At 38.8% G+C, this 23494-nt stretch overlaps 2 protein-coding genes across 3 annotated transcripts in view; one reads left to right on the plus strand and one right to left on the minus strand.

Moving 5' to 3' along the window:
• The window catches only part of LOC149086276 (corrinoid adenosyltransferase MMAB-like), a 36210-nt gene extending 17876 nt beyond the window's left edge, over nt 1-18334 (minus strand). Inside the window, exons 1-5 of one of the 2 annotated variants that reach the window (XM_089232306.1) lie at nt 18122-18334; nt 13678-13724; nt 6196-6347; nt 5920-5992; nt 4362-4467 (exon numbers count right to left, since the gene is read on the minus strand). In XM_089232306.1, the coding sequence (XP_089088432.1) occupies nt 4362-4467; nt 5920-5992; nt 6196-6347; nt 13678-13724; nt 18122-18192 (449 nt within the window). In that variant the 5' untranslated portion in view covers nt 18193-18334. The remainder of the gene's footprint in view (nt 1-4361; nt 4468-5919; nt 5993-6195; nt 6348-13677; nt 13725-18121) is intronic. The other variant, XM_089232305.1, reaches the window with a different exon arrangement.
• Nucleotides 18335-18776: 442 nt separating this feature from the next.
• The window catches only part of LOC149086280 (leucine-rich repeat-containing protein 47-like), a 48431-nt gene continuing 43713 nt past the window's right edge, over nt 18777-23494 (plus strand). Inside the window, exon 1 of the mRNA XM_089232308.1 lies at nt 18777-19713. Coding sequence (XP_089088434.1) covers nt 18901-19713 — 813 coding nt within the window. The 5' untranslated portion in view covers nt 18777-18900. The remainder of the gene's footprint in view (nt 19714-23494) is intronic.

The following is a 23494-nucleotide window of genomic DNA, read 5'->3' on the forward strand; positions in this document are numbered from 1 at the left end:
ATAGAAAAAATTGTCAAAGGTAAGTTGTTAATTATAGTAAAAAAAGTTGCCAATTGTAGCCAAGAAAATTGTCAGAGATAATTAAAATTGCTGAATCTTGCTAAAATTGCTAAAAAAAGCAAATGGTGTGAAAATAGACAGCTATTGCAAGAAAGTTGCAATGAATTAGAACGTAATCCTTGATTTTGGTAAAGACTAAAAATTCTAGTTAGCTCCGTTGAAAATATGGGAATAAATAGGACATTTTATAGAAAAGACCAGATGGAAAAAATTACAGGAATGTAAAAAAATATGGATAACATGGCCAACACATATATGCTAGCTTCTGAGCGATAGCAATATCAGATATTTGGCCCACATAGGCCGGAGAGGTTGTGCACCCATGCTTTACAGCGATATTTTTAAAAATCTTGTTTCGAGTTCCTTCATTCACAATATTTTTGAAGATATTTTAAAACTGCTGCAATGGGTGAAACACCTCACTGAAGTTTATTAAATCATTAATCATAATTTTGTGTAGCCAATAAATGCTCATAGGTGAATGTTCTGATGGTATTAACAAAACTGATTTAGAATGTTAGCACAAGCATAAAGTCTTTTGGTGCGTAATGACTATGCTGCCTCTTGATATAACAATTATTCTCTAACATGATGCTTCGTCTAGACCTGGATAACATTGTTAGGCTAGGATTACACTATGAAAGTTTGATAAAATCTCTTATAAAACTTGAAAAATCCCACTAATAAAGCTCATATGTTACAATTCAATGCAACTAATAAGCTTATTGGTTGATGTAAAGTTCAGGAGAAAAGAGTTGGAATAAGGCTGAGGAGAAAAGAGGTGGAAAAAAGCTTGAGAGAAAAAAGGGATTGAGACATTCGAAAAAGGAGAGAGTGGTGTGGAAGTTTATATAGACGAGACCATGACGGTTTCGTTGGGGAACGTTTACTGGTGCAGTTGGCAGGACCATTGGCAGGCTTCAATGACTCAAGATTGAGGTGAATTAGGAGAAAAGTGTCCTAGCCATGATGGGAACACCCTGGTTCTTAGAGAAGGATAGCAGCAGCATTGAGCTCCCACAGCATTTTTTTTTGTGAAGTCAACCCGACTACAGTGCTGAGAGGGGCAATCCTGCCTAGGGAGGAGAAGCAAGTATTGTGCAGCGGTATTGAGATGATAAATAAAGATGACGTTTTTGGAAAAAGGAAACAAAGAAGATCTGGAGACCATGGCCATCAACTTGGGGGTAGAAGTTAGACATAAGTTCAGTTTAATGCAATAACTGAAAGCCATACAGGAAAGTTAAGTGTACAACAAAGCAACATGCAGAGAGATGCTGAAAACGATCATAAGCAATAGGAGAGACAGAGAAGAGATGGAGGAGCGACATAGAGAAAAAAGATGGAACAGGAAGTCGAAAGACTGAGGATCGAGACAGGAGCTAGCAGAGAGAAGCATAATCCGGCTGGGCACGGCAGAACCCCTAGCTAGGATTTTCAGAACATGATGCAAAAATTCAGGATGGAAGATGACAGAAGTCTACCTGGTGCTGTTCGAGCGAAAAGCTCGTCACGTGGCCCTGGCAGGGGAAGATTGGTTAACTGAGCTCTTGGGACTTCTTCCCTATGAAATGAACCAGTTAATTGCCCGCGAGCTGGAAGAGTAGGTACAGGACTATAATCAAGTTAAAGAATTATTATTGAGAAGATTCAAACTTACCTCAGAGAAGTTTTGGCAGACGTTTTCTTCACATCACGAAAATCGAGAGGGCACCTGGAGAGACTTCTACCAAAAAATTGTGTACCTACTTTGATTGGTGGACGTTGACTTTAGGGGTCACAACGTTAGAGCACTAAAAGATTTAATCATCACCAATCAAATAAAAAAACACGTCCCAGCAGATTTTAAGGAATACCATCTGGACAAATGATATGATATGGTTTCTCCAAGTGAGCTATTGGAGAAACTAAATAGAGAGGTTCGATGATGTAAACAGGACTGTGAAGACAAACTTCCATAGTGACAGGACGAGGACCCCAAGACTGGTTCATCAAAGTCCAAGATTGAACGCCAGTGGAAACCAAAGACTTCAGGGTGAGTCCTTCCCACCTAAGACAACAATGGGTTCAAATACCAGAGAAAGATCCACAGTCACTTGATATGCATGTGGAGCAAAAGGCCATATAGCAAGGTTTTGTTCTATAAGAGGTCAGCAGGAGCCATTGAGCAGGGCCCTGGTGAACTCTGTCCAGACAGAAGAGGTGGGGGGACAATATTGAAGAAACCACAGTCCTAACAGCACATATCATAGTGCCAGCAGCTGGTACTGGTATGAACATTGACACACTGCAGACCGTGAGTTTGAAATGTGGTCAGAAGACAATAAGAGGCGCAGTTGATTCCGGAACCCAGATCTCAGTCATTAGATTGGGTTGGGTTGAGATTGATGACAATGAAGGCGAGGGGAGAATAAGGATCAAGTCTGCATTTGGTGAAGATCAGCGACGGCAATCACAGGTACATGCTGATTACTTGCACTGTGTCAAGTCACTTGATAAATGAAATGTTCATATATGACATGTCTCAACTCTCACACTCTCAGGAAATTTACAACTTTTAAGCCTGACCAATGAGCCAAGCTGTAAGGGCGATGTATGTGTACCTTATCTGTCGATTCCAGTGCCGATCGCAGACAGAAGAGGCCAAGTCCAACGACAGCAATAACAGCGATTTGAACATACCTAGCAAAGAACTCGAAGAGAGGATCATAGCCCAAGTCGAGAGCAACTTAATCGACTTCAACATCATGAAGAACTTCCTGCTGAAACACCTTTTTAAGAACAAGGAGGGCTATATCAGTCTGAGGTTGGTCTCATCCTTCAGGAAGGTCAAGACCCTAACCAAGGACTGGAGGATCATTCAGTACTATCTCAGGAACTCAAAAAAACTTTAAGTCAATAGAAAAGGTGTCTTTAAGTCAATAGAAAAGTGTGCTGGATCATGCCCATACCAGCTTTCGAAGAGACCAGATGCACTAAAATGATCCTAGTCTGCAACATGTCGTCAGAGGAAGTGATACTCGAGTCCGTGTCGCAATTTATGTCAGAGCCTGGCAAAGTCGTCGACGTGACAGTCGTCAATTGAGGATCTAAGATACCGGATGTCTGTATGAAGTGCTGCCTCTACATCAATGGGGACGTGGTGAAGAAGACATTTGCCCTCGTCGAGTACAACACCCACAATCCTCCCAGAGAGAGATAGCTGAAGAAGGCGGCGACATCGCCGAGAACAGTGTCAAAGTAGCACCTCTCCTCTCTGATGTGTGCAAGACCAATTGGGACAAGTCTGCATCCAAGGGCAAGACCTCGCAGCTCAAGAAGATGAACTCGAAACGATATGACGATGGACATCCTGTCAACAGGAGGAGATCTGCATCAAAACAAGTTCCAGTCTAGGCAGGATAAGTCCAAGCTATCGGACTGGCTATTGTTTTTGTGTCCATTTGCCAACAGAGCTCCGAGCCGGCAGTCGAAGACCGAGAAAGCCAGAAGCCAACCGGCCAAGTCTTTGATCGCCAACAACGGCGTGCCCAGTGATCAGGGCAGGGAAAGGTCATTCTTCGTTTATGCCAGTGGCGACCATCACCCCATGAGCTCTTGGATGAACAAACATTATTTGCCATTCAAGGGTGGTACAGCCACCTCCATAGCAGCTGCTGCTGAAAATACAATGCTTGCCTACTGGATAGCGTCTTGTGTTGGCCCAGGGAATCTGAAAGGGTGATATGCAAGGTAATACCCTGTGATAGTTGCTGTTGAGAAACCGAGTTATGCTCTTGAAGAATCATCATTTAAAAAATGATGGATGTACTTTTCGATGATGGGACGTGTAAGGTTCAGGAGAAAAGAGCTGGAAGAAGGCTCGAGAGAGAAAAGGGATTGAGACATTCGAAAAAGTGGGAGTAGTGTGAAAGTTTCATTGGAGAAGCTGAATAATAAATGAAATAAAATGTTTTTTCTTTTGGGAGTTTAGAACCCAGTTATTTCGCCCTGAAATCGCAGTAGAAGTACAGCCGAGGACCTACGGTCAGCAAGAAGAAGTTTTGAAAAGTTTACTGTTGAATTTTTCAAGCTTTATAAAAGAACTTTCAGAAAACTTTTATAGTGTAATCCTGGCCTTATAGAGAGGTTTCACTTGTATCCAATAAGTAATATTGGTGTGTTCAGCATGTAGGCTAAGCTCTATATCTTCCCCTTGCATCTGGGCCATGAATTTACGGACAATACATGGAGATTCAAGAGCATTTGTGGGGTTTCAGCTAACTGACTGTTTATTACCTGAACATGTTTTTTTCCCTTACCAACTTACAGGAAGAATGAAGTTCTTGAGTGGTGGCAGATGATTTGTGTGTTCGTCTATCCACTTTTCAAGGGTTCCTATGTGATCTGCATCAAAACTGGTTTTAGCTGGGGAAATAAAGGAAGAAGGAGGATATCAGTATGCTATCTTTGAAGAAAAATAATAAAAAATTTCAGGTGAAGAGAAAACATGCCACTTAATGAGCTACTTCATGGCCACCCCTGATAATGCTTGCATCATGAGGAGTAACAGGATTCCCTTGTAGCCAGTGTTATCCGAAAGCATAATTTTCAAGAGTAATTTCACTCCTCTTTTTTTTTAAGAGTATTTTTGTAAAATGAGGGGTATTTCTTTTTTATCAGTGAGAAGTAAGACTATAAAAAACGTTACCCGAAATTTGAAGGAGTATTTTCACTCCTAAATGAAATTTGGAGGGGTAAAATTGAATTTCGGTGCTAGAATCATGCATATAGATGCATGCTAGCAAACACTGGTTGTAGCATCTCTGAATTTCAGCTAATGGTCTACAGGTGGTGGCAGTAGAGATAGATCATGATTTTTGCTGGGCCAAAATGTATGAAATGAATAGGCTATCTGGATATTATACCATATTAGGTAACTAATTGAAGGGTAGAAGTTTTTGAGTGTCCCAGTGCCAGAGAGGCTACAATGCCTCTACTCACCAAGTCACACTACTATGCATGTTTTAAGGGGGGAAAAGGATCATCTCTCTGTGGTATAACAGCCAGTGCACTTGCCTGGTATGCAAAAGGTCATGTTTTCTATTTCCGGTGGATAGAACAAAACTCTTTCCTCCGAAGTTCACCTTTGCATAATATCCATATGGTATACTGATTTAATGTATCTTTGGCTGAATAAAATATCATAATTTCAAAGGTAGAAGTGTTTGTGAAGCTGTTTTTCTCTAGGTTTGAAAATGGCTTCACCTAAGCTAAAATTTGCTCAATCAGAATTTCGATACAAAAAGAAGAAAGTTAAGAGTAATTCATAAAGTTGAAAGTTTTATTGCATAAGAGTTTGTTATAACATAGCCTTAGACACCCACAGGATAACAATGGCCTACTGCTGCAGTTTTTAAATATTACAACAGTTTATAATCTATTTTTCTAACACAGGACATACCCATAATCTCTATCGAAATTGCCAAGCAACAGTGAACTTCAATTAATATTCTCACACCCAATCAAATAATCAACATACATGGAATTAATACCTTGTATCATCTAATATTTTCTACCCCTCACCCCAAGAATGCTTCCTCCCACCACTGGTTAAGAGAGAGTAGGACTGGAACTAGAGGGACGGGTGGGAAACTGTCCCGGGCAGCAATTTCAAATGGGAACAAAGAACACAGTTATAAAATTATTGCACTTTAAAGTTGGGGGGAGGGGGGGGGGCAGCTTAATCATGTTTGCCCTGGGTGGCAAAAATCATAGTTACGGCCTGAGAGAGAGAACAATTGTTCTACTAAATTCATAATTTACCCTAACAGTAAGTCATCCATGGATCTTTATAAGTAGTATTTTACACATGTTTACCTTTTGCATATTCTTTACTTGATGTCTGTGGAGTGGCAACTGCAGAAGCTAAATCCTGCAGAGCACACTGTACCTGTGAAAGCATATGCATATTCAGATATAAAAAAGAAATGCAAATTTTCAAACTACAATTGCAATTTTCAATATAATTCTTTAACAAAATTAGTTTTGGAGATGACTATAAATGGTTTTACAATTTTTTTTAGCACGAGGAGACTTGTGACATTAACTACAATGCTTAAATACAAGAGTAAAATTCATAATATAGAATCATACTTCTGTGAGTTGTTCTTCAACAGTTTCACATTTCTCTGGCAAGAGATCACGGGCTAATCCAATGTGACTTGTCAACTCATCTGTAGAGCCTAACGCCTCGAATAATGCATCATCTTTAGGTCTTCTTTCACCACCAAATGTTGCAGATGTTCCTAAGATTGAACAAGACAAACCATTCATAACCATTTCATTGCACCACAGTGGCTGATGCCTCTCCATAAGCAAAAAGTTCACTTGAGAATAATATTATGCTAATATCAGAGAATAGAACCTCAAAAGAGTAGATGGTAAATAAACATGACCAATGTTATTTGAGCTTTGATGGTTTTATGAATGTCTGGTGTGAGGGAAGCAGATTTGGAACAAACTATTTGAGTTTCCATTACTTCTTTTGATATAATTTGCTTTGGAAGAGAAAAAATTATGGTTTGACTCAAAGATTTTGATCAAAGCCAAGGTATGAAAAAATCATGATTTAAAAAAAAAGAATTAAAAAATCAGACTTTTTGATTAAAATTAACTGACTGCTTATTAATTGCGAAACAAATCTTGTTAATTATTAAGGATGCATATTTTCATCTCACCTAACTGCTTTTTTCTCCTAATTGCTCAAATTTAATTAAGCATTAGTGAATAAACAACAAACAAACTACAAGCAAAAGATAAAAGCACCACCAAAAATCTGTGTTTATGTAAAATGAAAAATCATTGAGCCCCAATTAAATTCATGGATTAAAATTTTTTTATAGAGAAAAGTGTTTTTATTCATGAACAACCCCCCCCCCCCCACCATTACAGTGAATGAGTGGCGGCATCTCAGTATCACACATCTGGTGCAGACATGTCAATTCACTGGATGAACAACCAAAGGGCCATTCAGCATCAACTAAATAAAACAAATTCTATCGACACGATTGTTTCTTGCATAATTAATGGATGTGTTTCTGACTTGCATGATGTTGCTTAATACATTACTGTTTACACATTTTCATTCTTTCACAGATTTAATGAGTTTTGGTTAAGAAAAAAACCGAATGAACACAAAATTTTTATCCAAAAAGTAAAGTCGAACGCCCAATGATATGTTGGCATAACATCATGCAATGCCGTGAATATAACGCAGTTTAGCTAAGTTTATCTCCCTATATTTTTCTTCAATGTTTTCCATGCACAAAATACAAAATCTAGAAATAGAGCAGGATTCTTTCTGCACTGTATCTGGGGCTAAGTTCAAGTCTATATTTACCCCCAAAAGATCTATACTTCTTTTAACTACAAACTTCATCACATATCAGTAACATGCAAACCAGACCAGTTACATTTACTTCAATATCATTGAATTTATGTGCAGAAAAAACAAAATTTAAATTTTGTGATTTAAATCAATGATTTTTAAAAAATAATCAAGTGATTTAAATCAACGTACCCTGATCAAAGCTATAGTTCCTTTTCAAAAAAAAAAAAAAAAAAAAAACAAACGTAGAGGCCACAACAGGCAAAATGCCCAACAAGGTTGCTATGAAAAAGATGGCCATACAAAATATGGATGCCAAATATATCTCAACTATATCAAAAATAACTAATGATTGTGTTAAAATACAATGCAGCATGGGCTAATGAATGGAGCATGATCCTCGAGTGTTGATAAGTGCAAGGTCACTCATTTTGGTTTGAATAATCTGTTTTATTTATGAATGGTATTATTATCCCAGTTGCAACTAGGTAGTAGGTTCACCGATTTTGGAATTCCCATCGAAGAGCGGTTGATGTTTTTTGAACATTGTTCAGTGGTGGTTTAAAAATTGAATAGAATAATTGGTTTCATTCTTAAAAGGTCTCTTCACATTTTCCTTAACTCATTATTCTGCTTTTTCCAAGCTTAGTTCGTCCTAGATTGAAGTATGTCGTAAAGTTTTGGAGACCACACCTACAGAGGGACATAGACTGACATAGGAAGCAACTTGTTGAAAACTCGATAAATTCATTGTTAAGAGATATGTCACAATGGATTATGGTGGATTGGGAATCTTCTGATTGGAAAGGTGTGAAAAGTGGAGTCCCTGAAGGAATGTAAACTCGATCTGGGTATCGATGGTATTGTTAATAAATTGACAGATGACATGAAACTAATGGGGATAGTCGAGAATCGTAGAGGGTAGTTAAGCAATAAGATGATCCAGATGAATTTGAATATGATTACAGCATGGGCTCTTCTTGGCACACGAGGCTTGAGCTGTGAAGAAAGACTTGATTTTTTGAATACATTTACATTGGAGGACTGTAGGTGTCTGGGAATATGATAGAAGTATGTAAAATTTTCAACAAGATAGGCAATGAGTAATTAATAAATTAATACACCATCAATCAACTACTTCAACAAGGGGACACCAGTATCGTGTCCCCTTAAGGGATCACTTAACTGTAACTAAGGGACAGTTCCAGGTTGTGGTGTTGTAGAGAGTTTTTCTCAAATAGGGTTGTTAATATATGGAATAGCTTTCCTCTGGGGGTCATATCCATAACACAATTAATATGTTTAAAATAAAGTATGATGGACGTAATGGGATAAATCAAGAAGCTATCCATACTTAGATATGGCAACCATAATTTTTTTTGTGGGCAGTGTATTGCATATTATTAATTATTAGTTTTTCTCTCCTGAAACATGCTTTTATATTGGGTAGCTGTATTCTGGTTATATTTGACAACCCTATCTTTTATAGGCATCTTTTTTCAGCCACCTCATTAGGCAATTTGACTATCGCAGGCTTTGTATTTGTATTTAGAAACCACCCCCCCCCCCGCAATACCACAATCTGGAATTGTCCCTTAGTGAATGATACTGGTGTCTCCTTATTGAAGCAGTCGATTGATGGTGTATCAATAACTCACGGCGGTGCATTCTATCCATCCCATTGAAAATTTTGAATATTTTGATCATATTCCCTCATTCTTGTATACCTTTCTGGTGGGTTGGGTGCATCTATAAGATATTCTCCCTGATACCCGCGCTCTTCCTCCAATGTAAACATATTCAAAAAATCAAGTTTGTTTCTCTTTATAGCTTTAGCCCTGTGTGCCATCAAGAGCACACACATGGCTCTTCTCTGCATCTCGTCAACCAAGTTCATGTCCCTCTGTAGGCATAGTCTCCAAAACTTATGGCATACTTCAACCCAGGATGAACTAAGAACAGAAAAGAGGAAGGACCACTTCAGGGAAATGTGAAGAGATCTTTTGAGATTGAAACCGAGCATTTTGATTAATTTTTGGACCATTGCTGAACAACGTTCAGAAAACCTGAGCTGCTCATCAATACATATACCCAGTTTGGTAATCCTAGTTGCATCTGGAAAAATAACACCATTCCACTTGTAAGTGAAATATGAGTTGTTTGAACATGAGTGACTATGTACTTGTCAACACTGAAAGACAAGTTCCATTCATTTGACTAAGCTGCAGTTCTGCTTAGGTTTTGTCTGAAGAAACTCCTAATTGCTTTGATTCCTGACTACCAGGAATTAGTTGATTAGCTTCAAGTCTTCTGCGAATTTGCTAACAATCCTACTGATACCCTGATAAAGTTTATCGATAAAAAGTGAAGAAATATTGGGGCCAAGGACACTTCCTTGAGGAACTCCACTTGTGACCAATGTCCAATCTGAAAATTCCCCGTTCACCATAACCCGTTGTGACCCATCTCTTAACAACAATTCTGTCCAATTCAGCAAGTTGTCCCCAATCCTGATCCTTCGCTTCAAGAGTTTACTATGCTGAACCCGATCCTAGACACTTCAATCACATCCCCGACATCTGCATTCTTCCGATGTAAACATAGCTGTCCGAAAAACATGCTCTTCATAGCTTAAGTCCTGTGAATCCATCAAGAGCACATGTGATTCTTCTCTGCAACCCTTGACCATGCCAATGTCCCTTTGTAAGTACGGTTTCAAAACCTGACAGTATACTCCAATCCTAGATGATGTAAGCCCTGGAGAAGTCGAAAGATCAATTTAGGAGAATGCAAAGCAACCTTTTTGAGAATGAAACAGAGCATTTTATTAAATTTCCTACCACCACTGGACAATGTTCAGAAAACCAAAGCTGCTCATCAATACGAATACCCAGTTCGGTGATTCTAGTTGCATCAAATGATCTATAATTATGGGGAAAGAAAAAGAATCTAGTTAATTTTGTATAAAAGAAATGGCTCACGGAATTTTTGCCCTGACATTTTGCCCCTGGCACGTTTCGTCTCCATTACATTTGGCCCCTGGAAATTTCGCCCCCAGAAATTTCACCCCTGACTTTAAGCCTGCCCTGACCATATGAGCGACCTGGTGAGTGAACCCCATCAGTGATTAAGTGAGTTGGACATTTACCCCCTGACATTTCACTTGCCCTGACTGTATGAGAGAACATATGAATGATGGTACAAGTGACCAAGTGAGTGACCGTATGAGTGAGTAACCAAGTGAGCTGGACATTTACCCATGACAATTAACCTGCCCCGACTGAATGAATGGCCATACGAGTAAACATGTGAATGATGGTGCGAGTAAGTTGAACATTTAGCCCCCAATGGCATTTTGCCTGTCCTGACTGTGTGAGTGATCAAGTGAACTGGAAATTTACTCCCTTCACATTTCACCTGCCCTGACCGTATGAGCAATCATATGAATGACCATATGAGTGAACAGATGATTGATGATAAGTATGACCAAGTAAGTGACCGTATGAGTGATCAAGTGAGTGACAAAGTGAGCAACTATGTGAGTTGGACCAGATATCTCATTTCACACCCCGACATTTCGCCCTCTGTGTAAATATTAGGTGAGTATGCGACAGAAATTTGCACAAAGCATAATATAATGTCTATTGTTGTCACAAATGCATTGGCGTATGTATTAAGTGTGGGGGGATAGTTTGGGGGATTTTAATGTGTTTCTTCAGTACTGTTATACTCCAGCTTATTTAAAAAATTTTGCTGCAATGTAAATTTCGAAACAATTATTTTATACTTCATAGCAAATTCCAAGTTTTTAAAGCCCATTAAAGTACTACATAACCATTTATAAGGAGGGGGGGGGATGAAGAGGGGACCATCTTTGCAGACATTCACCCACTTGGTCAATCATACAGTCACTTGATTGGTCACTCATTTGATCAGTTGATTGGTCACTCGTTTGATCAGTTGAATGGTCACTTGGTCATTATTACAGTCACTCATACAGTCACCTGCTTGGTCACTCATACAGTCACCTGCTTGGTCACTCATACGGTCACCTGCTTGGTCACTCATACGGTCACCTGCTTGGTCACTCATTCCCTCACTCAATCATTATTACAGTCACTCACTTGGTCATTATTACCGTCACTCATTTCATCACTCATACAGTGAACCACACAGTCACTCACTTGAAACTCAAATAAGCACTCACTCGGTCATTCATTTGGTCATCCATATGATCAATCACTCAGTAACCCGCTTGGACACTCATACAATAATTTATATGGTCGATCACTCGGTCACTCATATGGTAAATTACTTGTTTAGGGGTCATCCAAGTATTACGTCAGCATTGATGGGGAAGGGGTTTCTGATTTGCTGACTTTTGATGACAAGGGGGAGAGGGGATTGGATGATGCATACGTCATCAACCACCTTTTATGAAGATATGAAATATTCTTAATGGCATCTTATTTGGTGTACAGAAAACTGAGAAAAAAAATCTTTTGATAGTTATTGGGCACCTGAACTAACATTCTACCTGTTGATAAGTCCCCTACAGAGCTACTTCAATGATCTCTAAATGCTTCATGGCTCCCTCAAATGCAATGGAAATGTTTTCGGGCAGCTTAAGTGCTCTGGAAGTGTGCCACGCATCACTCTAATGATCTGTAATTATGCCACGTATCACACTTAAGTAATCTGGGAATGTTCCCCGGATAACTTGAATAATGTAGAACCGCACTGGGGGCCACTTAAGTGCTCTAAAACTGTGCCACATGTCACTCAAGGGATCTCTAAATGTGCTACGGATCTCTAAATGTGTCGCGGGTTACTTGGTGATCTTTTAATATGAAAGTGATCTTTGAGGCCTACTTCAGTGATCTGAAAATGTGCCATGGGCCACTTAAATGCTCTGGAATTGTTCCACGGGCCATTTAAACGGTTTGTAAATGTGCCGCTTAGTTCATTTTTACAAAATTAGGTTTGAGAGAGAGGGGGCGAGCCACATCAGATAACCTTCAGGACCACAATTGGACCGTGGGTCAAGGGTTTACCATATGTGGCTTAAAGGGTGGGCAGCAATGAATTTTTTTAAAAGAAATTTTGAGTTTTTACCCTGCTAATAGCATTGAAATTAACAGAAATCGATTATAATGACATATAAAGGTATTTTCTTCTGAAATTTTAATTAAAAAAAAATATTTTTTGCATTAAAATTTTTTTTCTGTCTGGGGGGGGGGGGGAGGCGCACAAGCTCCCTATGCCCCCTCTAGTGTACATTTTTGATCCGATCATTATGCGTTAGGAAATGGGGGGCAGAAATAATGAAATTTTGCTGACAAGGGGGAGGAGGGGGGGTCAAAAATGGCTAAAAATTTGCTTACATAATACTTGAACAGCCCCTTACTCATATGGTCAATTACCACTCACTTTGACACACATATGGTCACTCACTCATACAGCCAATTCAACACACACAGATACTGTCGCTCAGTCATTGAATTAGTCATTTGTACAGGCACTAACTCACTCCTAAAATCGATTTTACACTCACACAGTCAGTCACTCATGCATTCAGGGCAGGTGAAATATCTGGTGAGAAATTTTCGGTGGCAAAACGTACCAGGGTGAAATGTCAGGGGCAAAATTTCCGTGGGTGAAATGTGACAGGAATGGAACGTTCCAGGGGCGAAAAGTGTGGGACAAAATAAAGAGGGGGGGGGGCAAAATTTCCAGATCCCAAGAGAACTAAAATTTCAAATTTATGTTTTCGCTAATTTTTATTTCGTGAAGAGTTGACCATCTTGACTTCTCTCAAAAAGTCAAGATGGTGAAAAATATGGGTCATATGATCACTCCATTCACACCAGTTACTTGATCATTTGATCATTTTTGTCACACCACGGTCATTTTCCGCACACGAGGGCTAATTAGACCGGGACCTACAATTTATTGCCGATTCCGAATGGCAGGCTTGTTTTTCATACTCATCGAGAGGTTGGTGCGCTAACCCCTCGATGGGGGACTCCCTGCGGTAGCAATTTTTGCTGTGGTCAAGTCGCCGTTTTTTTTTGTTTTTTTTTGTACCCCTGTGTCAGGAGTTACTATAGCATACTCTTCTAATTTTCAGATATTAAAACATCAACTTTAGGGGGGGGGGGATATGAATAAAAAAAATGTTTTTTTGAAACATTGATTTTTTCATACCAAACAGTAAGATTCAGAGAAAAATTCACAAGATTAATCACCTTTATCTCCTGTGCGAGTATATATCTTCGGGACTGAACTCATTTCACTATAAGTAAAGAGATAAATAATGTAGCTTATATTAACACATCATCATACACAATTTTTTTTTATCATTATTAGTGGTGTCAGAGCCGAGGATGCTCCAGCACACCCAAACTTTACTCAGAAATAAAAATTTATACAGAAAAGCTCAAGACAAATACAATAAAACCCCTCTTTCTTGAAAAATCTATTTCTCGAAAAACTCTATACCTCGAAAAATGACAAAAATCCTTGAATTTACTGTACTAAATCTATGCATTTCCATCTATCTGTCTCGGAGTCATTTTCAAAGACTCTATCTCGAGGGTGAGACCAATGAAAGTAAAACAAATAATGGAAACTTTTTCTTTTGAGCATATCTGACTTTCCTCTGAAGGTGCGAGAAATTGATAAGAAAGGATTATTTCTATTGTAGTCCACTGTGTTCATGGATCTTGTCAATCATAGCTGCCTGGCAGTCGAGTGGTTAGGGAACTAGCTTCTCACAATGCACGTCTGGGTTCGAATCCCGGTTCGGGCATGGATGTTTACTAACACTAACAAATTCCCCGGATGGATCATGCTGATCCCTTGGGAATACATGTGGATCACATTATTATTATTATTAAAATATAATGATTAACTGGGGGTGGATGCCATGGTGATGGCTTGTTTATTAGCATGGCAAAAAATCAGCCAACAGGCAATTAAAAATTGCTTCAAGAAAGTTGCAGGCTTGGAACCAGTCATCTCAGTGGTGAAGGGTTCTCGCACTTCAATTTCAACGACTCTCAGAAAAATGTTGAAGATGAAATTTAAAAACATGGCGTGGGGGAATTACTAAAAAACACTTGAAACTATAAATTTCATTTTCTGATTTCGTGGAAACAGACAGTTATCTACAAACTAGCAGCACCTTGACGATACCAAAATTATCGCTGAATGTATGGTCGACTCAGGTGACAAAAATACATGAGTAAAACAGAAAATGCTCCACAGGAATTAGAAGAAAGTAACAGTAGTAAATGCTAAACACGTTGTATAAACGCTGCACATATTTGCTGGAACAAACTAAGAAGATAGGGCACGAAAAAATGTATTTGCAGCTCTTACTAATATAGATGAAATTGTGAGGTTCAAAGAGCAAAAAATATGCACCAATCGAATGGATTATTTAAAATAAGTTATGTGGATGAAATAGAATTTTCAGCAAAAAAAAAAATTCCAACATATTTTAGTGTATATACATAGGGGATGTGATTGAACATTGTGCAACTTAACCAGTAATTTCATTAGCATGTAGTAAAAAACATAGTACATTATTTTTTAGTTTTTATCAATCAAATTTTTTTGCCATTTTTGAAATGTTTTTCCTTTCTTACTAGAATAACCTGCATTTCTCGAAAACTCTTCATCTCAAATTTTTTTTGGTCTTGACAGTTTCGAGATAGAGAGATTTGACTGCACCTGCAGGTGAGAAACACTTCTGACATCCCAGATCCTCAATATCATTCTATAACAGAGTTTGACAAATTAGAAAAAGAATTAGGTCTCAGACAAATTTCTTAGGAGCCAAGAATGTTTTTTGTTGTCAAGAAAAACGTCCTAAAGAATTTTTTCCACTTTTAGAGACACAGCATCCCCTTCTTATGTTGAGTAACATACTGCTATGAAATCAGAAAATTTCATGATTCCAATTAAGCAATCAGAGACAGACAGTTTTAGGTGCTAATGACGATTTTCTAGTCACTAAGGCAACTTGATGCCTGGGATTTGTCAAGCCCTGATCTATATATAATTTTTTATGCACAGAAGAACTAATCACATCAACTTCACAGTTTAGATCAGTAATGCAAGGTAACAATCTTAGGAAGGTGCAAGTTACAAAATGTCCCCATGATTTTGGCTATCCAAAGGATGCAAGAAATGTGAAACAAAGTTTACTGGGGGAACGTAATATGTAAATTAAAATTCACTGCAGGTGCGAGAGACTGTGGTACTGAGACCACCCTTGTTTAGAAGTTTGCAATTGCTGCAATGACTTCCAGAATGCCTGCAGAAGCAATTTTCAGTTTCCTTTCAATTACATTCTATCTATAAACATAATCACATCAGTCGTGTACCATAGAGAACTGTTCTCGCACTAATATTTTTGGAGTGTGTAACTAAAATGTAAATGTCTGATGGCTCGGCCCGAAATGTGTTTTCAATGTCAAAGGGACTTCAGATCAGGTCCACAAAAAGTAAACGGCTACTACAAAGAATTTCTAACAAATTGTTACATGCGAGAATGTGTTCCAATAGCCCCAATCATATTTATGTTGTCAGAGTTTGAGCCTGTTTCGTGTCCTTGCAGGTGGTACAATATACCTTAAGTATTTTGAAGTGAAGACGTTAAAAATCTTAAATTTCTCTGTTATGAGTATCATATTAAGAACAGCTTTTTGAAAATCTTTTTTTTCCTTCCCCGACTTTTCCTGACGGCTTTCTTTCTTGCCTGTTGATGCATTTTCTTTTCGATTGGCAATGGTCTGCTATTTTCATCCATGTGTTTTTTTTTCTGTCTGTTGTTATTATTTCCTTCAGTTTCGAGGTTGCCTTTCTTTTTTTAACTGTTGGTTATCACCTGATGGTCATATCATCCCCTAGAGGTTGCCAGTAATAATAGGCTTTTGAATAGAACACACGTTTCAATTAATAGAATCTGTTAGCCCACATACAAATTTTGGAACCTATTTCTTTTGTTCATCACATGTTGTATCAGTACATACCGTTTTTCCAGCATGTTACTTTCAGTTTTTAATATTGGAATATTTCATTTGGAATTTCTTCTTAGGTTGCATTTGGACTTTCTCAAGTTGTACATTTCATATCCCCGCCTGGCAGTCGAGTGGTTAGGGAACTAGCTTCTCACTGTGCAGGTGTGGGTTCGAATCCCGGTTCGGGCATGGATGTTTACTAACACTAACAAATTCCCTGGACGGAACATGCTGATCCCTTGGGAATACATGTGGATCACGTTAAAAAAAAATATATGTATATTTCCGTTTAAATTAAGTTTTGGCATACTAGCTGCTAAAGTTTTAATTCCACAATTGTGCTTTTATTGAACCCAGAGAGCTTCCCCTCCCCTCCCCGACCATTGTATTATTTAAAATAGAGTCAGATCATTTTTGCAAAGGTTTTTAACAGCTGGCTGATGCGAAGATATCTTTAGGAAAGAGAAAATTCAACTGCCAATGTGGGGAAATCGAACACATGTCCTTTGACTTTCTGCCTGAACACCCTAGACCACAGAGGCAATGAATATCTCAATTTTTCCTTGGAGCTCGTGTGCACTGAACAAGGCCGTACATGACATCATCCACAGATAAGTCATCATCTGGTGGCAGTGTCAATTGTCAGCTTTGGCCTGAATTGTGTCAGACCATCCATGTACGGTCCTGTTCAGTGCACACGAGCTCTAAGGAAAGATTGAGATATCTGTTGCCTCTGTAGTCTAGTGCGCCCACCCAGAAAGTAAAAGGACGTGGGTCTTGATTCCCTGCAGGGGCAGTTGAATTTTCTTTTTCCTAAATATATCTCCACATCAGCCAGATGTTAAAAACCTTTGTATGGATAGCAGAGTGACATCATCCTCAGACATACACCTTTGTCACACCGCAGTCATTTTCTGCACACAAAGGGCAATTAGACTGAGACCAATGAATTATTCTTGATTCTGAATGGCAGCCTTTTTTTATATACTCACTGAGAGAATGGTGTGGTAACTCCTCAGTGTGGAAGTCCCAGCGGTAGCAACCTGTTTCTGGGGTGATGTCACCGTTTCTGACACAGATCATCTGCCATCAATTTTTCTAACTGTGAGTGAAGTGTAATGACGTGTTTAAGGGCTGCCTGCTCTCTGTGTAGTCTCTTTTAAATGGGACACCGGCTCGCATTCGCGCCTAGAAGTTGGAAAGCCACAGAAAACCAACTTCAGCCAACCACCACTGTGCCACTAGCAGGGTCTGAACCAAGATCCTCACAATGAGAGTCCAGCGCGATGCTCGCACGACAGCACCGGCACAAACGAGTAGAAGAATTTTTTTTCTCCCATCGCCCCCCCCCCCCACGCAATCTAACCCATAGGATCCTATGTTATACCCGTAACTTCTACCGCCCCCCTTCAACATTCCATCACCCCCCAGGGGCGCTAACGCCCACGTTGGGAATCACTGGTGTAAACGCTGACCCGGGGTTTCGAATTGTTATTTTAGATAAATTTATACTTATTACTAGGAAATTAATAAGTGAAGCCCGCAGAAAGTTCTGACCACTAAGGGCCAGCCGAAATTCTCGGGCTAAGGGCCCACTCCAGGATGTTGGAGGCTCTTGACTCCAGTTTAAATAGGATTAATTACAGCAAATGGAATTATTTACTTTTTGAGAAATAGAAAGTATCTCATCGCATTGGATGCGACATGTTTCTTGGCCATACTAAGGATAGGCATCTTTGACTTTTAACAACTCATTAAATATTAGTTTATAATTCGTATAAATAAACAACTCGGACTTGTAGTTGTTTTTTGAACACGTGTAAACAATAAACAAAACCACGTGATTCAACTTTTTCATGATAGTGAACACAATTACACAGAACATTGGATTATGCGACTGCTATTCTGATTGCTTAGTGAAAAATATCCAATTTCTTGACTAAATTTGAAAAGGACTGTTACAATACAAATCGGTGTTTGATTTATTCTACTCAATGTAAAAAAGTATTTTAAATAAAATGAAATACAGATTTGTGACACACCTGAGCATGATGAAATGACGAAAGAAGATGGCGAGAACGTGACGTCAAATCTAACAAATTTAAAATACCGAACAAAGAACGTTGAAGCTACAATTTATATAGCAAATTAATTTACCATATTTTATTGTTGAAACATTATTTACTATTCGTTCATTTATTTTCTATAACTGGAATTATTGGATTTATGCACGGCTACGTTGACTCTTCAAGAAAGCTTACGTTTATGTCCACTAGAGGTCAGGAAAGATGCACGTCTTTATTGTACGGATGACTCATTCGTCAACAGAGCCGCTTGAAAGTTCGTCAAAGCCGGCTGGAACTGCGTGCTTGAAACAAGCGTGTCAATTGGTAATTATTGCCACTTTCGTTCAAGAACTAGTTTGATTCTCACTATTTATCGATGGCCTCATCTTGGCCTGAAGTGAAACAGGCCCTCGAAGGTAAGAGATGCGAGCTCGTGTTATCCGGGGCAGCGATATCTGAGCGTATTTCGAAGGAGGGCCTGGACAAATATGTCTTCAAGATAACGACCCTTAATTTCTTAGAGATAAGCAAGACCATCCTCGAGGTGGTACCCGACGAAATCGGCGAGCTCGGCAACTTGGCGCGACTGGTGCTGGCGAACAACAAGATCCAGTCGATACCGTCGAGCGTCGGCAAACTGAAGAAACTAAAGTTCCTCGACTTGTCGTTCAACTCGATAAGCGCTTTGCCCAAAGAGCTTGAGGGGCTCACTGATTTGCAGTCGCTGAATGTCAGCAACAACAAGCTCTCCGCTGTCATTCCGGACTTGTCCAACTTGTCGAATCTCGTCTCCCTGAACATATCTTTCAACCAGTTCGCCGAGGTTCCCGACACTTTGTGCCAGGGCGGCCTGACTCATTTCTCGGAGCTGATCGCCAACAACAACTCTGTCTTGTCCCTGAGCTCCCAAATCAAGCAATTGACTGCCTTGAAAACTCTCAACCTGAGCGACAATTGCCTGAGCGAGATACCTGGTGAGCTTGGCGATTGCAACAAGCTTAAAGAGCTCAACCTCAAGAATAACAACTTGAAAGACAAGAGGCTGGCCAAGTTGATCGATCAGTGCCATACTAAACAGGTCTTGGAGTACGTGCGCAGCCACTGCCAGAAAGGGAACTCTGAGGACAGCAAAACGGGCAAGTCCAAAAAGAAAACCAAACAGAACAAGAAGGGTGTTGAGAATGAAGAGGTTAGTATTTATATTGGTTTCGGAGCTCGGCAGGTCAGTTATAAGAGCATCGTAGCCCCTTCCCCAGGTCAGGCCCATATCTATCTACCAATTTACATACTTATTTGAAAATCCGGACCTTATTACAAGTGTCCTCTCCCGCTGGGGCTCAGTGGCTTATTTATGGGGAGGGGTGTAGAGTGGGCTATAGACTAAGACAAGTTTTGAGAGGCAGCAATATTAAGAAATGAGTGGTCAAGAAAATTAAACTAGAATGGGAGAAGGGCAGGAAAATCATAAATCAACTTCTACCTGAAGAGCAAGGTACTTGGATAAATGGTCCACTTAGATCAGTGGTTTCCACCCGGTTAGTGAGAGATGGGGAAAAAAAATTATAACATGCTCACTGCTTATTATATAAAGATTAAATTGTAAAAAAGTGTGAATTTTTCATATCTTTAAGTAATATGAATTATGTGTATAATTTGACACAATATATTTTAGCTTTCGCTCACAGAAATGTGTCGCACCATATTCGAATGTTCCCAGTTTGAAAAACTTGGACATAATATTTCACCTCTTTGCATGTAGTTTTGAGATTTTTTTGTGTATAAGTTTCTTTTTCGGTTAGCGATCGTAGGGGAAAGGTGGGTATGCAGGGGTGACATCAATAATAGCCCCTTTTTGAGACGGCTCAACACATAAGTTAACTCGTCTATGGCCGATTCCACACATGAGTCGGCTGTAGTCATGATGCTTTTACTTACTCTGCTGCCAACAGCCAAAAAACATACATGTATATTTTTATCCACTTTTCCCTTGCTTGTTTTCCATTTCGATTGAAATAGTCAATTTATGAAAATTTATGTAATTTTAATTTGTTGATAATATACCTGTGTGTATTTTAGTAATAAATTAATTTTATAATTCTTGATGTTTAGAATTTTCATCGTAATTAATATAAGAATAATTATAATGTAATTAGCTGTGAAAAATATGAATTTCATATTGAATAGACAGCACATTACACAAGGGGCAGCTGGATGAGAAAAAGGTTGGGAAACACTGGCCCAGGTAGTTTGCGAACATGCGAGTTATTGAAATAGTGACGTAGAGAGCAAGGGGACCAAGTCAGTAAGCAACCAAAAGAGGGACTTGGACAGCAAGAATCAAAGCCAGGGACCGACTGGTGAATGACCTAGTTTTTGCAGTTGACCAAAGATTCGTGTTTCTTTCTTTGAAAACTTCCTCAGGAATCTGAAACGTGTTGTGTACATTGAAAAGAATAATGTAATTTTTGTGATAAACATTAGACAGTTCCATTCTAATGCCTCGTAACGGCCGAATAACAATAATGCATAATTTAATCTTAACCCTTAACTGACGTGGTGGGGTCATTTTGACCCCATGCATGAATACATCTGGACCATCCTGTTTTCAGTACCGTTCAAGCTAGTTTTTTACATGTTTGACAAATTTATGATGGTTTTTTATACTTTTTCCTTTTTTTATATCATTGACCAAAGTTACTATGGGGTAAAAATGACGCCACTTGTGTCTTTTTTTTTTGTCTGATGGGCGGAGTGTTCAGATCAAAATGGCATATCGGAAGAGCATCAATTTTCTCGATAATGGTTTAAAATTAATGGTGAAACATTGGATATCCGAGGTGAGCATGAGGATAAAATTAGTGAATTGCGCTTAAGATCTGTGTGATCAATATGTCATGATGTTGTTTGCGAAGACACTCTTTGTTTCTGACTTAGAATAATAATCTTGGTTCTTGTGAAACTACAGTAAATATTATTTTGATTTGTAAATTTTATTTTCACAGTATATTTTAATCACATTCATTAATTTTTTAATCATGGAAATTGCATTCAAAAAATTCAATATATGATTTGAAAGAAAAATTCAAAAGTCATGTATTCCTCCATTTCTTTCGAATGTGTCTTAATAAAAGACTATTTTTGAGAAAATAATTGAAGAAATTGGAAAAATTATGTAGTTACAGATCAATCAAGTCATGTAAAATCTCATTGCTTTTATGAAGATTCTTTTTGTAGATTTTAAAAATGCATTAACACTTGCTGGGACCAAAATTATCCCACGAGGCAAGTTAAGGGTTAAAAGAAAAAAAAAAAGAAAAGTCCATCGTTTTAAAGTACAATAAAAGAAAAAAAAATGTAAGTGGTTTAACATTTTACAGTCAGTTATGTCGCCACTGTGGTTGTCATAGTGACGGACTTGCATCGCGAGGATGCAGGTTCAAATCCCACCGTTGCTTCAATGTTGGTTGGCTGAAGTTGGTTTTCTGCGGTTCCCAACTTTGAGGCGTGAGTGGGAGCCAAGCTCCCCGTTAAAGTCTTGCCGCAGAGAGCAACAAGTCTACAATGGTATAATTATTCATCCATTACACTATGAGTTGAGAAAAACTCATAGTGAAAAAATTGATGGTAGATGGCAGTGCACTACAAATAACAAGCATTACTTGGAAACAAACTTCGCGGAAGGTTTATTAAATGTACACACACATTCCAACATGTACCAATTCGTTAGAAGTTCTGCAGAGGAATATGGATGAGGTGCATGTCTGGTTTAGTAGTAGTAGTCCGTTATGTCCCAGTTGTTTCACCAATATTCGTTCATCATATGGAATTGGTGGTTACAGTAGAACATTGATTATCCGAACACATCGGGATCGAAGGGTGTTCGGAAAAGTGAAAGTTTGCAAAATCGATTTCTCGAAACTGATTTGACGGTGCAAAGGAGTAAATTAAATTTAAGATGAATTTGTCAGAAGAAAACATAAATAACATATGACAGTGAAATCTGCTCCTATTCACACGTTTGTTTGCTTGTCAATCGTTTGTACCTACTTACGCTTTACCTGGATCTGCCCCTTAGATCTATATCTCTCAGGTACAATATGTATAATTGTTTAGAAGTAAGAACTATTGTGTAATATAGAACAAAGCTATGGAATTGGGAAAAAAAGGATTGAAGTTCGAAGAAAATACCAGCTGTCAAGCATCATCGACTACAGAAAACTGGAAATGAGTTAGGCTGTGAAGGTTTTCGGTTTACTGAGTTGTTCGGATAAACGAGGTTCTACTGTACTTGCAAGTGCAGGGGTGCAAGAGCTGCTCCAATTGCACCAAACTGTGCCGAAACGGTTCTCTTGCTACATGGTGCGCCAAGGCGCCGAATCTCTGCGCATTTGTGCCAATTCTTGTTTCTGGTTCGCGGAGGTACATCTAATGCACTGTAGTGCGTCAAATACCCTTAATTTAGGAAAAAGAAGCATGAAAATTTTGTTCACGGGACGCGTTCTTTCCGAGACATGGAAAAAAATACGGAGGGAGAAACTTTAATTTTTTTTCACTTCCCACCATCTATCACAATCGCGTTATGTCGTGACCTTGGAAAGTAGTTCTACTACCTTGAAGTATAAAGTCCTATACTGTTATTGGTTAACCGGCGGGCTATCAAAGTCCCTGAATGAATATGCCGAATTTTCCGATTTCGGAGACAGTTTTTTCTCCTGCGGGTTATACACTGAAAATTACGGTAATTTCGCGGCTGCCAACCTGCGTTCAAAGACCGCATACATCGAAAAAAGGATTGGTTTACTCGTTTAAATTACCAACATTTTTCGAAGATCACTGGAAAATAATGGGATCTGTTAAAACTCCAGCTAAAATATTCATAGTTTTGTCATCTAGTCACTATGCGGTCATGTGATTATCGTCGGCAGTTGCCGATCGTGGCAATTTCACATTGCAAAAATCCGGATTTGGTG

This window comes from Pholcus phalangioides, unplaced genomic scaffold, assembly GCF_987345545.1.
Source record: "Pholcus phalangioides strain wild (caught in Gottingen) unplaced genomic scaffold, Ppha-v1.0 ptg000005l_1, whole genome shotgun sequence".
Lineage (NCBI taxonomy): Eukaryota > Metazoa > Arthropoda > Arachnida > Araneae > Pholcidae > Pholcus > Pholcus phalangioides.